Source organism: Melanerpes formicivorus, unplaced genomic scaffold (assembly GCF_026170545.1).
Source record: "Melanerpes formicivorus ecotype bairdi unplaced genomic scaffold, bMelFor1.0.p_v2 SCAF_21, whole genome shotgun sequence".
In the NCBI taxonomy this organism is placed as follows: domain Eukaryota; kingdom Metazoa; phylum Chordata; class Aves; order Piciformes; family Picidae; genus Melanerpes; species Melanerpes formicivorus.
The window spans coordinates 8,424,772-8,440,269 of record NW_027142373.1 but is presented as its reverse complement, the minus strand read 5'-3'; the positions used below and the strand labels follow the sequence as shown (position 1 = coordinate 8,440,269).

The 15,498-nt window shown below is 41.4% G+C and overlaps 1 protein-coding gene across 2 annotated transcripts; it reads right to left on the bottom strand.

Annotated features, from left to right (window-relative positions):
* Positions 1-6: 6 nt before the first annotated feature.
* CYBC1 (cytochrome b-245 chaperone 1) lies at positions 7-11,755 on the bottom strand. Of its 2 annotated transcripts, none has more exons than XM_068151415.1 (7): positions 11,715-11,755; positions 8,883-9,013; positions 7,686-7,727; positions 6,350-6,423; positions 5,269-5,365; positions 3,928-4,072; positions 7-3,372 (listed from the first exon to the last, which is right to left on the bottom strand). In XM_068151415.1, the coding sequence occupies exons 2-7, from the start codon at positions 8,965-8,967 to the stop codon at positions 3,243-3,245; spliced, it is 573 nt and encodes a 190-aa protein (XP_068007516.1). In that variant the 5' UTR covers positions 8,968-9,013; positions 11,715-11,755; the 3' UTR covers positions 7-3,242. The 2 variants fall into 2 exon arrangements, with proteins under 2 accessions (XP_068007516.1, XP_068007517.1); XM_068151416.1 differs by lacking the exon at positions 11,715-11,755 and adding an exon at positions 10,693-10,754.
* Between the last annotated feature and the right edge of the window lie 3,743 nt (positions 11,756-15,498).

Below are 15,498 nucleotides of genomic sequence, written 5' to 3'. Positions count from 1 at the left end.
CAGTGATTGGTATTTTAATACATTTTAATTAAAAACAATATAAAAGACTACCGTGACACAAGTTATCAAAAGAGTTTTTGAAAACAGCCATTCATAAAACCAAGACAACATACACCACCTTGCTGAAATTCTACTTGACATTTTAAATTAGAAAAGCAATTTGTAACCATTTTCCAGCAGTACTTTTGCCTCTCAGCATCTACTACAGTGTCAGAACTAGCACTCTTTATTTACGATGTAAGCCAGCTTAGTTTTTGTGCCTGTGTAACTTCACCAATACAGCACAAGAGTCAGATCTCACAGCTAGACACTATACATAGTCTGGTTTTCCTAGGGCCTTGCTCAATGGATCCTAGTTACTGGAATATTAGGTCATAGCTTAGATAATGCAACTTCCTCTCTCTGTACAACATGCAGTCTTGCTCTTGTTCACTACAGCAGCTAAGGGCAGAATCCCATCCAACCAGACACATGCAAGTAGCTTCAGATGTGCTACTCAAGCTGAAGTGTCTGCCAAATGGCACTGACCATGCACTTAAAGGATGTAACAGAAAGGGTTGGCTTTAGGGGCAGAGCTTTAGATCTAATTTAAGGTACTTTATGCAGCTTCCAATTCGTTTGTAAGTCAAACTACAGCTGTCTAAAGTTACAAGACAGCCCAAGATGCAAAAACCTTACCCAATACCTTTGTACTGCTCTCCTAGCAGTATCCCATTTCCTAACCTAAACTAGTCTTTCACATCCCTTCTAGAACAAGCCACTTTACACAGGCACATGCAAGGCTACATTTCCTGGGCCTTTCAATATGCTAGGCTCAAGGGAAGCGAGGAAACCGTCCAAAAAAAGCCTTGAGCAAAATGGTAAAAAGACATCAAGAACATACACCAAGCTAGATGCACAAGAGAGCTCAGCAGAAGTGGGGCACATGATGCAGTGAAGGGTTAGATTGATAGAAGCACCATCTTAAAGCTGATTTTTAAGTGGCAAGCTACAGCATGGTTTGCATCTTTCACAGAATGGAAACACAAGAGAAACCCAGGACAGCTAAGGCTGAATGTAGGTAGTTTTGTCTGTTATTATCCATGGGCAAATCTGTGGGTTCAGAAGTACAATGCACATCCACACCATGTACTGCCTCAGTGTCCTTGCTACAAAGCAACAGTTACCTGCAGGTTGAGCCCTTTTGCTTACATTATACCATTAAATAATCTCTTATTTCAGTATTCCTTACTGGAAGTCTTGGAACACTTAACATTCTCATTTTACACAGCGGAGGTAAAAACAAATTCTCCAAATTCCCAATCCCATTTTCATCTCTAAAAGGAGGGTCACCTAAGGGAATACATCACAGCTGGTTTAAATGAACTCTCCAAGGAGTTACATCCTGCAGTATCTTTAAAACAGGTTTGATGATTTTCCTTAGCTTACAACTGTACTTCAGAACAAAGGCCAAATTTTGTTAATCACCTGCAACTTAATTTTCCTACATTCATACACAGCAGCTTCCCAAGTCAGTGATGTAGAGGCTGAAAGCCAGATATCAGCCTACCAACTGAGAGGACTGACCAAGCATGTCTGTTGGCAGAGGTGTCATTTCATACCTGATGTGATTACAAGTTTCTTATTGAATAGAACTAGACCCCGTTCTGTGTCACAGTCAAGCTGCATCCACACTGATCCCCCTGTTACAGTGTGATTACCCTTTCAAACCACCAGTAAGAGCATCTTTGTCTCACTAAGTCTAAAAGGCTGGAAGCAAACTGTTGGTACAGCCTGTTCTTTGGTCAGAGAAGCCTGTGCTTAGTTTCAGATATAGCTGCAACACACAACAAAACATAGCTGAAATCCTTTCCTAGCTTTCTCTTCAGTAGAGGTAGAGTGCTTTGAAACAAGAATGCAGGTTCTTCTAAGTCCTGGAGAAAACATGCCAGAAGACATGTGCTGCTGGCCAAATGGAAAAGGAGACCACACAGTTATTCTGTACCCTGTTCAGATCTAGAAGTAACTGCAAGTATTTTCTAATTCAGGTCTTCAGACCATACAATTCCCAAGCAAAACTTGGCGGAATTTTCATACAAGCAGTTCTACCATGCTGAAGGAACTTTCAGCTCTTAACTTTTTTTTCCCCTCTACTAACAAGTTGATACAGGCATGATGAAGTTTTACTTCTAGACAGAACATGTTGACTAAGAGGTAGCTTTTACTTCAAAAAATACCTTGGAAATTTCATATTTTAACTATTTGGGAAACCACTGGTGAGAACACAGGACACTACAGACAGGGAATAAAACATGGATCTATCCCAGCTATGTTTAAAAAACATCATATAGCACTTCAGTATCCTTTCATGTGAGGAAATACTAAACAAATCTAGGCTACCATGCTGTTGGACATCAGTCTTTTCCCTACCTAAAGTACCAGATGTGCTTTCCTTCCTTTTGAAATACAGAGTTACAATAGTCAATGTTGAGGTGTAGGAAAAGGTTATTCTCTCTTGGGGTAGCCTATACCAGAACTTAAGCAGAACAGGATTAAGCTAGAACATCCTGAAGATGTTAAAATCTATGTTCTCATTCCTTGCTCACAATTTACAGCTCCTTGGCAAATCCAAGAAAGACAAATAGCAAGTTGATCAGCCTTATGTTTCCAATTCCAAGACAGTCACTCAAGCTTTAATTTCCACTAGTACCTAATGGCAAGACAGTAGTAGAGAATGTGAAAGTGCCACTGTTCTGCATCACCTAATTGCATATATTAAGATGCTTAAAACCAATTTAGCAATATATTCAGGCATTTACATTTCAAGAAAAACAAGTTCAGCTCTTCTGCATTTCCTACACTCTATCTGCAACAGATGTTTGTACTAAGTGGAAGTTAACATCTGTATCTCTGTTAATGGGAAAGCAATAACTCATCTCAAACTAATTCATTGATAAATAACTATTCCCAGACAAGTTTGATGAGCTGACAATGTTCAAAAGGCAGCATTGTCCAAGTGCAGGAACTAAGGCAAAGGAGCATATAAAATGGAATTTGCTTTGGATTCTACAATGGCAATACTGGGAGTGTGGATCTTGAAGCAGTTTAGCACTAAAAAAGGTGCCCCAAGACAGATTCCTCCCATTGTAAATGCCCATGTAGAGAAATGCCCTAGTCAAGACAGCAAGATTTCTTTTCCTGAAGAACAACCAGTATATTTTCCAGATGTTTGAAAACCTTTTCTTTCTTCAGCTTGTGATGACTTAGTATTTATCCTGTGGTTCATCTGCATCACTAGCCTCTGTTTCGCTGCTCTGAGAGAAATCTTGTGGGCTCTCTACTCTGTCCAGTTCCAGAAAACTCATGATGAGTTTGGCAACTGCTTCCACATCACTGTGGGGGGAAAAAAAACAATGCAACAGTTAGAGGAACAGTGGTGTTGACAAGTCAAGAACAGGCACACCAGTTCCTGAGAGTAACTGCTCAAAGTGTCAGGCAACATATGGTTTAAAGTATGAGTGACAGTGTCTATCTTTTGGATGTAATGGTTTGGGCTTGATGTGCCATCACATCAGATCAATTCTTTTCCTTTTACCAGCCTCTGCTGCAAGATTCCTTATTATCAATGCCTGAAATAAATTCTCTGTAAACTGATAAACTGAACATGTGCAAAATAGAATTAATCCCCTCTGCCACTGCACAGGTGGGTTAGGGAGGGTAACTGCAGCAGACCTGCAAGGGTATCTTAGATATCTAAATGTGAGCAGTCTCCCGCCAAATGTCTAACCTACAGCAGTTAAAAGGTTTCAACAAGTTATACTGAGTAACACAAAGTCATAGTAGCAAGAATGAAAATGGAGATAAAATGGCTCTCAATAGCTGGCAATTATGGACTTGTTATTTCCCACCCTAAACATTTTCATTAAAAAAGAAAAGTCCAAACTGCACCTTCTGCAGCCCAGCACTGCACTCTGAGTCAGTGGGTGTGAAAACCCAGTGATGAATCGCAGCACCACCAGGTAGCCCTTCCCGAAGTACCGCACAGTCTCCTCTTCCACATTCACATCTCTGATCTCATTCAGCAGAGCCACTACTGTAAAAACAGATGTGGGGGCAAAAAAAAAATATATATATAGTCAATGAGCAAGCCCAGTAAACTCTCAGCACTGCTACTAGTGACTGGCATGACTCAGAATCTGTGCTCCAAGAACTACTGCTCTGCTCCCATACAACCAGGGCTGCCCTGCAGTAGCAAACAATTGCTGAGCTACTCAAGCAAAACAAACAAGGAGAGGCTACAGCACAGGGTAGCTGGTGTAGGCACTAATGAACAAGACACACTGTCTTGCAGCAACTGGGAACCATTAGTTTATCACTTATGTTTCCCATTTCAATGACAGTTTTAACTATTTCACTGTACAGAGCTGGTAAACAGGTGTTCAAATAGAGAAAGATTTAACTGTTCAAAGCAGCTGCTGATCTCTGCCATCCCCATGTTAACAGAACTTGATTCAGGAGGAGATGTGCTCAGCTCCACAACATACACCCTAAAGAATAGCTCAGAAACATTGAACACCCTTCTCTCCACACAGCTTATTCTCCATCTCCTAAATGAACTGTATAAAAACCCAATCCAGCGTAAGGACATTCCATTTTTTGGGTAACTTTTCTAAGCATATTGAGAGTTGGTTTGATTTAGACTAGCAAATGGAATTACAAAATCTGCCACTGAAGAGGATTAGTTGACACTGGAGCTCCTGTCTCACAGTGACTGCTTCAGCTTGTTACTCCAACAGGAAGCTCAAAAGAAATGAGATACTGCATTAAGCTTGAGCCTATTGAATATGCAGTTTAGTTTTAAATGCACATGATGTATCTGCAGGATACAGCATGCCTACTTGCATATATCTCAAGATTTGCCTGCTACCAAAACTAGATTAGACTACAGAAATCTCAATTCCTGGATCTAAACCTTAATTTTTATCACCAGTCCCACTTGTAAGGCAGGCCAGCCAAGGAAAATGACACTGCACATTAACATCCCAAAGGAACAGCTGAGACTATTCTAGAAAGCAATGGGCAAGCCGAGTTACCTTGGATTAAAGTAACTAATAAAATGCATCCAGCACCCTAATCTGAAAAAACATTTGGATCTTGAGAGGCAGATTATTACATCTGCTTCTTGTGAACAAAACAGACTAATTTGAGCAAAGAACTCCAGAGAAGATTTTGAAATAGGCACACAAGAATTTGTCTGCTCACTTGCTACCACAGACACTGCTTCCTCACCTTGTTCATTGCCTCCTTTTGAGAAGGTCAGGATTTTTTTGTAAAGACTGAATGTCTTTAGGCAGATTGTTCCCTTGTTCTTATCAAGCACAGCTTCCTGTAAAAATTAAGAATAAAAATCAAGATTTTTTCCTTAAAAACATTATCAGCAGTTGCGCTTCAAAGTAAAATAAAAGTAATCATACAGGAAAATGATCTTGGTAACACAAAAAAAAAAATACATAGTTATGTTAGAGAGAGTCCTCTTTTACTAGATTGAGAAAATGACAATCTTGCTCTTGGCTTTAACAGAGACTTGACCATATCTCCTGTGTTACTTCTACACAGGAGAAGTAGAAAATTAAAGCTGATTTCATTGCCCCTCTTGTCACATTCTTTGTGTGATAAAATCTTTGCCTGGAATCAAATGTGAGCACTAACTTGGAGCTGCTTTGGCCTACAGTATAAGCATACAGTCAAGACAAGCTCTAGTTACGTTTTTTGCTAACTGTCTCACTGTTAGTACTCCACCAAAACCCCAGTGTTGTGCTGTATGAGCCAGGATGAGATGTAAAATATCCCTGACAGTGGATGAAAAGAGACTATTTCACGTGTAGGTTGCTTATTCTAGTAACAACTTAGGTCAAAGAGGTGACAAGTTTAAGTAACAGGTTATTGCTCTTAGTCCAACTCCTAACAAATCAATGTCCACAGGATTATAAACCAGCTTCACAAACACCACTCTTTTCCCAGGGGGAAAAAAGGAGGTTAGAGCTACCCTATTTAATGGCTATTCCTTTATTAGCTGGAACTCTAAGTATAAAATCATATTGCAGCAGTTGAATGTGCAATTCAAAAAGGACACAAAACAGTTTGGGGCATGTCTACCTTAAAAAAACTCCTACTTGTTAAGCTTCACATCTTCGTGCTTGTGTAGGGAAAGAATTATTGCCCTAATTCTACCCCTAGTGTAGCACCCCCAAAAACCAGAAGCTAATTTGCCTGTTTGGATTAAGCAAGTGCATGGGGCTGCTGGAATCAGCAACTCCTGGTTGTTTCTAAATTTTCACAACTTTTTCCCCCCCCAAGTTCAGCATCTTACCTCCCACTGCTCCAGATTCTGTGCTGCCACAAAGAAACACCCAGCCATATAGAAGAGCTTCCATGCCAAGCTGTCTGAACAACACAAGAGTACAAATTTAAGGGTATGGTATTTTTACTTCTTTGGTATTCAAACAGTTAGTTTTAAAAGCAACATGCTCCCTTCAAAGGAAAAAAAAAATAAAAAGTAAAAAAGATTTCTCTGGAGCTAACTTTTTGCTGTTAGTTGTAATGCCAACTGTTTTACAGCTCTCCCAGGATACAAATACAGAAACTCTTCACATGTTCTGCAGAGACTGCATCTACACTGGGCTCCAAACCATGCAGAATTATAAGCAGTTGCACTATTGGCAAGGTAACACCACCACACACCTTTTTCTTTTACAAAAAGCAAAGGCATGTTAAAAGGCATCCACAAAACTCTCAACTATCAAATATTTGTGCTGCAGAAGACAAGGGTAAGGGACAATGGAAATTCACTGAAGTAAACATATTTCTTCATAAAAGGAAGCAGTCAGCCCTCTTGACAAACAAGCATTTGCATGTTATGTCCTGGCAAAGTTTACATGTAGCAGCCTAAGCAATTTGCTTACTCAGGCTTTTGCTGAAGGCATAGAACTGTGCTCAGGATTGCTTCAGAAAGCTTTGCTGCAATGTTTTCAGAAAAGCCAGATACAGCTGATGGCTCAAGCAGCTCTCACTGGACTTTGCTCTTGAAATAAAAACACACTGATTATACTGGCAAAATATTCCTACAGATTATTAAGTTTAAACTTGATTTTAACAGGGTGCAGCAAGAGAATCGCAGATAGATAGATGTTTGACAGATGGAAGGACAGCTGGCACGTGGTGCAGTCTGCTCTGTTGCAGTGGGGCAGGAAGCAGCAGTAGCTCTCTGTTCTCTAGAGGTGTTTATGAGTAATATCTACTAGTGATGATTTAACAGTTTCCAGAGGAACAGAGTACTTCCATCAAAGGCAAGGTAATCATTTCATTATGGTAGCAAACAATTATCTATCTTCCCAGGAGAGCTGCGAGGACCAGCTAATCGCATTTATAAGAAACACTGATAGCACAAAATGCCACAGAGTACTAAACATCATTATTAAAAATACTCTTGCAAATGGAAGGCTGAGTATGTAATAGAGCATTAAAGAACAGTAAGTCATACACAAGCAAGAATTACAACTGGCTTTTAATATTCACACCACACAGCATGATAAGTACCTACACTGCTGTTGTAAGGTCAGAGAGAAGCTGCAGAGAGGAGTCATCAGCGTGAGAAACAGATCAACAGGAAATAAACAACTCAAAAAAAAAAAAAGATTGGCCATTACCTGCACTGTAATAAGCAGCAGCCAAACCTATGGAGGCTATTCCTAGGATGAAAGGGGAGAGAATTAAGACAAAGAAGCAGCAAAACCCATTTAAAATTCCCTTATGAAAACCATGAACATTCACATGTTCATGACTCTCCAAGAAGGGGACAAATGCAATTGCAGCATCAATATGCAAGAGTTGGTTTTTTTTTTCCCCTCTCTGAACTCACCCTAAAAAATTTCCCATTCCACAAGGACAGTAAAAGCACAGGGGCTGAGGCCAGAAGTAAAAAGATGGTGACAGAACCAAGAACAGAATTTCAGAGGGATTCTGCCTAAGCATTACATCACACTTCCGCCCGAGTGCAGTAAAACCAAGTGTGCTACCGCAAACACCACAAGCGTTACTTTTCCCTTCCAAGTGTTCTATAGAGCCAAAAGAGCTTCTGTGATAGTGTTAGAAGCTGACAGCCCCTTTCTCCCATAAAGGAGGAAGTAGGAGTGCCTCATGCCCCAGTGGGCCACTGCAACGGCAAAGATCTTGTCTTAATACAAGTTCGATGACACTGCTGAAAGCAATGACAACATTTAAGTGTCACTGCAATGGGATCAGCTCAGCTGGAAAGCGGGAGATGACAGACTTCCCCCACCAGCTCTCTCAGCATGGTCCTGAGAAGTACCACTGCAATTTTTCTGTATATTTAGTGTTTAAATACAGGTGCCTTTCACAACACCCAGTATGACTTCCTATTTCATACACACAGTACCACTGGCAGGCTGTCCATCACATGCAAGATCTAAGCCCAGCATCACTCCACCGGAGTTTTTTCCCCTTCTCCAAACCCAAATGTTTTTCAATGTAAGTACAGATCCCCTTCAGAAACTTCACGTTTAGTTTACTATATGGTATGAAACAAATTTCTTTTTCTGGTCTTTCAGGACCCCCTTAAAATCCTGTCCATGAGCCTCTGAAGTTCTGCAGATGACAAACTGAAAAACTATCAGTCTCACTGTGACACTACCGCACTGACAAGGAGATTGCATTCATTTAGTGACTATGCTAAAGGAGAAACTCAAAGCATGACGATTCTTCTTCTTGAGAGAAAAATGCCTCGAAGACAGCCATTCTGTTAGAAGTTCTTTCAGGAATTTATTCTGTGACCTCCTTCCCTTAAAGCAAGCTCTGAAATCAACTTAGGAATATTGCAGTCTTACCAACAAAGAGAGACCAAGATCGGATGCCAGGTGACCTCTTCAGATGAAGATAGGAACTGGTGCGATTTTCAACCAACATGTACATCTTCAGAAGAAACTTCCAACAGCCCAGTCTGACTCATGAAACCTCACTGGACAAAAATAAAGATAAGAAGAATTTAAAATCATCATTGACTGCAACACTCTCCCTTCTTAATACTTTTCAGGACTTAGAAAGTGTTAATCTAGACTATAAAAGATGTCCAGTCAAACATCATATCTTACTAGAGCAGTAATATGCAAATAAAGACTGTTGTGTGGAGACTTGCTTGACAACAGCAATCTGAACTCTGAGAAGCTTCTCATTTGGGGAGTTAAAGTCTCTTCCTTTCTATCACAACCAGATTCCAGAAAAAACATGAAACACAAAAAACCCGGAACAGCGTTGTTGCTAGTTCATGCAGCACTTCAAACAAATAAAACAGCAAGAGCAGTGGAAAGTTCTTTGGCAGCATTTCTCCTGCTAACTGCAAAGGCTGTCAGGGTGGACTAGCCTGGCAACTGAAGCAGGACAATGCAGATGTCAGGTCTCTCATCCCTGATGACAGAGCAGCAAGGGTTACAGCCTCAGCCTAGCAGTGCCAGTGTCACATAATGCCATATACGGCATTCTCCTCTTTCAAGCCAACTCAGGAATAAAAACAGGAGTTTCCAACAAGTATGTTTGTCTCTCCTCAACAAGACCATGCCTTCAGCCTAGACAGAAAGTAACAAATGCTAATTAAAAGCAGTAAGAGCTGGCAATCCCATGCAGCATTTTCAGCTAGTTTTTACTATTTATAGCATAAGATTGTTTGAGTTTGGCGATGATTGTGAGGTCCAGTGCAAAAAGCAATCCCACTATCAGCACAAGCATAAGGATTTGATTCACACAAGATATAAAAGGCTCATGACAACCTAGCTGATCTGTTCAGGATCGTCAGTGGAGAAGAGGCAGGCTGCTGACTGCTCTTCTGGAAATCGGTGGAGATGCTTGTTTTTGTTATGAATGCCACAGTTCAAGAAATGAAAGCATGTGCAAAGCATCACATCCTATTCTTAGAAGGTTATCTGTTGGCCTTCATCACAGATTTCTTCTGTTTTGGTCTCTTCTTTTTGTTACAACCTTCAAACCACTTTAAGGCAGTGGGTTTTAAGCACAAGTCCTCAAAATGGATTTCTAATAAGGATATCTGCTTTTTCTTATTGGAGCAATAAAGCTCAACATTCTGAAACATTCTGGAGACTGCAAGCACATTACACAGCTCATTAACTATTGAAGACAATGAACGCCAACCCCTTCCATTGACTTGGTACTTTAATCATTTAATAGCAACTCTCCTGCCACAGAACCAGTTGGTAGGAAGCTAGCATTAGGCTGTTAGCTGCCCATGAGAATAGGTTTCCAGAAGAATGCCAACATTCAACAGGCTTTTGACTAACCATGAAAAACACTTAAGCAAGTAGGCCCAAGCACAGCCAGGTTTTTAAAGAGAAGTATGTGATTTTTAATCCTCTAGTCATCTTGCTCTTCTTAGATAATGCATGACACTCCCTCAAGAATTCTGCACAGACTGGTTAGTTTAGATACAAAGCTGCAGGGCTGCTGTTGTTTTGTTCGGTTTGTGTCTTTTTCTCCGTTTAACAAAGCAGATTTAGCCAAGTTTTCAGTTAAATAAAGAGCACGTATTACTTTGATTTTAATCTCTTAGCTACATATCTGACAGAATCTGAAACTGAAAGAGACAAAACCACTTATGGGTAAGACACTCCATTTCCTGTTTTAATTTACCAATTAGTGCTGTGAGTCGCTCTCAACATATCAGCAAACATTCCTGTTCACACAAAGCCTTCTGCCTGCAACCTAAAAAATATCAACAAGCTATCAAATGCATAAAGATCACCACAGAAATCTGGCCATATTTCACAACCACCACACCCCACTTAGAATATAATTCACACACATTCCAGTTAAACACATGAATGTGAACTTCAGTATCGCCCTCCCATATTCATTGAGTGAACTCTAACCATGCAAATGCCAGTATCAGCTCAATGCTGGACACCCGAAGTCAATGGCATCATCTCTCAAAGAAGAGATGCAAGAATGGTGCCTCAGGGAATAAAGAAACCCAACACGGCTTCTTAAAGTTATTCTAAATAAATCCTAAATGTGCCATGAAGTGAACACAAAAGTTCTAGCATAACACTTTTACGATAACAAGATAGGTATTTTGAGGCTGCTAATTTTGCTTGAATTTCCTGGGTTAGACAATAAACTGATCTTCAGCACCAAAAAAAGAAAAAACAAAACAACATTCGTAATCTTCTTCCAAGCTCTCGACTGAGGGTGAGCCAGTAAAAGCTCTATTACAAACATCTGCCGAGTCAGGACCACGCACTGCGATGAATTTCTTCACCTCTCAGCCCTGCACCTGCCTCCCACAATGAGACTCATGCACTAACTGGGGTCTTGCCCTCACCAAGGATCGCCCGGGAAAGGACTCGCAATGTGCTCCCAAAGACAAAACAAAGCTACGGTTTCTTTCTCCCCCACGCGTGGATAACACCACACCTGCAGTTGAGGCTCACCCATGTAGCCCCTGCCGCGCCCCTACCAGACCGACGGGCCAGCCGCCCCCAGCCTGCGCCGCCACTCCCCGTGACCCGCCCGCCGGGGCGCATTTATGACTGCGGGAAGCCCACACGCAGCCCGTGGGGCTCCACAGGAGACACGTCTCCCCCCGACAGATCCAGACGGAGAGCTGCCCCCACTCACAGCCCGTCCCAGCCACCACTCTCCCCGCTACCTACCCGCAGCAGCACCACCCGCCCGGACGCACTTTGAATGAGACGCCGGAGTAGCTCCGCTTCCTGCAGTCTCGCCGCCACCCCGAACCATAGAGTGTGGGCAGAGCGGCCGCCGAGGCCCGCCGGCGCCACGCCCGGCGTAAGAAGGCTCGGAGGCGCCAGCGGCCATTTTGGGTGAGGGCAGCGCAGTAAACTAAACCTGTCCTGCCCTCACTACGCTCCTGTGAGGCTTCCTGTGAGACTGTAAAAGGAAGAGCCTCACCCAAGATGGTGGCTGCCGTCCACGTTCAAGATGGTGGCTCTGCCTGGGAGCCCTGCTCATGGTAGAATGTCAACAGTTCCTTAAGTTCCATGGCTTTAACTGTGTGAAAAAAGAGAATGAAGTCTCCTGTGTTGGCCAAGGAGAGAGGGTAAGGCTCAGTGTGTGGAAGAGCTTTACTGACCATATTTAGCAGGAGCTTGCTAGAACCCCTCTGGGCCCTTTGCACAACAGGGCCTGGTAGGGCTGACTGCTGCTCCAGGCTGAGGGTCAAGGAAGGGCAATGGGAGCCCTTGTCTGTAATAGGGAGTCTCTCCAGGATGACACCCACGCTTAGCTATAGTTGGAGGCCAGTGCTCCTCTGGGCTCTCAATGGCAGTTGTTGCATACCTTGCACTTGGGACAGCAGCTGTTACTGAGCACCTGCCCTGTGTGGTAGCCATTACTTGATAGTACTGGATATTGTATGATCCAGAGGCTGCATCAGGGTGAGGTTTGTGATTTCCTAGTGTCACAGTTTTCTCCAGATGGCTGCTCAGAAAAGACCTGCTACTCGGACCTTGCTTGTCAGCAGCAGCTAAAAAGCATTGCTTCTCTGTAGCAGTGTGTCTTTATTGGTATATCCCCTGTGAATAACTACACACATGGAAAAAGACAGCTGATTTTGGAGTCTCCCATTCTTCCAAACATGATTTACGATACTTGTGAGAGATTCTGCTGGAGGTGGTTCTGGGGGTTTGCAGTTTTGCCATTTTGCCAGTAGTGAATTATATCAGTGTTACAAATTTGTATTGTTTTTATTACAAGTTTTGTCGTAGTTGGCATTTTTCTAAGCTTTATCTTTCAGCATTGGTGGCTACAGTGGTTATAGTAATGGAATACAGTGCATGTCTAGATAACTGTTACAACTGTTGTCAGAGTTATTTAAAACAATAAATGTCACTGTTTCAGAACTGAGGAGGAGCCTCCTCCTTACAGCCTTAACACTGATGTCATGACTTATTGTGAATTGTATGTCATCTGTTGTTTGGGGAGGAAAGTTTCTAATTCACTTGAAATACTGAGTGACTTTCCTGGTGGGGACAGTAGGCTCCACTTAAAAAAAAATATCTTTGTTTCTGGTTTAGTTAAGCATCATTCCCATATGAAAGCTATTCCTGTTCAATCCATTAGAGCAACTTCCCAGGTCACCTTTGGGACAAAATGGGTGAAGAACAGACATCTGTAGTTCAGCTTGACATCTTCAATTCCCTTTATGTAAGTCAATGTATACCTTCATTTCTAAGTGATATTGGATCCTTTCTCAGTTGTACAGGAATGTGGCCCTTCCTGAATTACATACTCAATTTCTGTCTCTTTTTCCTAGTATGAATCCAGATAATTCAGAGTGTTTGCTTAAGGCCATAACATGGTAGAAGTTAGTTCAGCTGTCCTTGAACATTGTTGGTGAGCAGTAGCTAAGGTTTAATGGGACAGTGCTTTTCATGACAACATAGAAGTTTTTGAAGACAGCTTTTAAAAAGAACTTGGGAGTCTATGGTATAGACTTAATGCACTCTAAATAGTAGACAGTACAAACTGATCTGCCATTTTAGTGTAACGATCCTAGTGGGAAAAGGCTATGAGGAACTGCAGAAATTAATTGGCATGCTTGTGAGTCATGAGGTACCAGCTGCTGGATTTAGATGAAAAATAGGAAGTATCACGTGTTCTCAACCCAAACAAGCAGCTGACTGAATCTTCTGGGAAGAAATTTATGTATAAGCAGTTGTCAATCAGCTTTAACAAGCAACCAGTTTCTCTGGAAACCAAGTGTTAAGTCATTCTGAGTGATACAAAACAAAAGATTTCTTGGGTCTAGAGTAGAGTGAAATAAGTAAAAAACTAATCTGTTCCCTCCACTCAGTATAAACCACTCATCATATCACTGTTTTATTCTTGATATTATATACAAAAATATTAGCAACTGTATAGTTGTCCAGTTCTGTAAATACCACAGTAAGATGACCTGTTATAGCTTAATTTAGTTATTAAATGAGAGAGAAATTATTTCAACAATGGGAAATACCACACATACACCCATCCATACACAATCAAGCACTTGTCTGAACTGGAATATGGCAAGGATCCTTGAAAGCCTCTGCTATTGATTAATGATTATTGAAACCTTTTTTTTTTTTGGCAATCACCTGGGGGGGTTAACACCAGCACTTTGAAGTAGCTAAGTGGTTTTATGCCTAACAATAAAAAAAAGAAAAGAGGAACACATTGCTTAAGGGACAGCATGAATTCCAAAGCATGTTGCTGCAGAAACAAAAAAATATTTGCTAGGAGAAAGATTCAGAAATATGTAACTATTTGTGGACTCAACAGTATAAAAATAGATTTTGTAAGGCATTGTGTAGTAAACACACTTGTAACCTTTAAGTCATTGACCTAGAAACAAGAACACAGCTAGAACTGAAGTGGCCTTTGTTTTGCATTAGGTCGACCCCTACCATTTCTGGTCCTTTTTCCTAGTTTCAGATTGTTTTCCTAAATATTATTTTCTAGCTCCCTATTCTCCCCAAACTCCCCCTAAGGTCTTAAACTTAGCTATGCAATAAGCATGTGACCTTATTAGCATGCCAGGAGAAAATTCCTCCAGTGCTTGATTTTAAACAGTTGGTTGGAAACGGTCACCAAACCAGTGTTGTTTTGCAGCTGGACTGAAATGGCTGCAAGTCCCTGTTCTGAATGAGATCATCCCATTGAGCTCTCTGTGGTGCCCCACTGACTGCTGTGGGAACAGTGTGTATACAGCCTGGGGAGTACCAATTTCATGGAATATATTTACCAGCTGTAACTGAGATTTATTGCCCAATTTTGACAGCTGTTGAGTGGCATATGCTGTCAGTGACTTGAGGCAGCATTAACAGCTTGCAGTGCCTTGAAGGACTGATGCACAACCTCTGTAGCTTTCTCAGGTGGTTTGCAGTATACTGTTTTCATGGAGAAATGCTTAGTTTTCAATGTTATCCTTGGTATAAATGCTTTACACGCAGGTATCAATGTTAAACGTATCAGTGGATGCCAAAGAGATGGAGAAAGGCCATAAAAGCAAGTAATGCTCTTAAGTGCTACCTACTGTCGACACAGGAAAGCTTTTATATTGTGAGGGTTATTGGAAGTAGCCCTACAGCCTTGAAAAGGTAGGAACTGTTACCTCCCCTGGGGCAGATTAGAACAGGATGGCGCTTTCTCAGGTTGTCAGGCATGGTGCTGATGTAATTGATATGGTGTTCTGTGGGGAAATGGCATAAATAGCTAATGGAAAGCAGAAATTGCTCTTGGCAATAAAATAAATGGGACATCTAATTATTTAATGATCACACAAGTATAATCTTACACCATGCACTGAAACATTGAGTCTTTGCATACTTGTGGAAGTTTGTTTGTTTGCTTGTTTCAATTCTTACATTGAAATTATTCAACCCAGGTATTCCTAGGCCAGAGAATGAAGTAGGTGAACTTAAGATGTATCCCTAA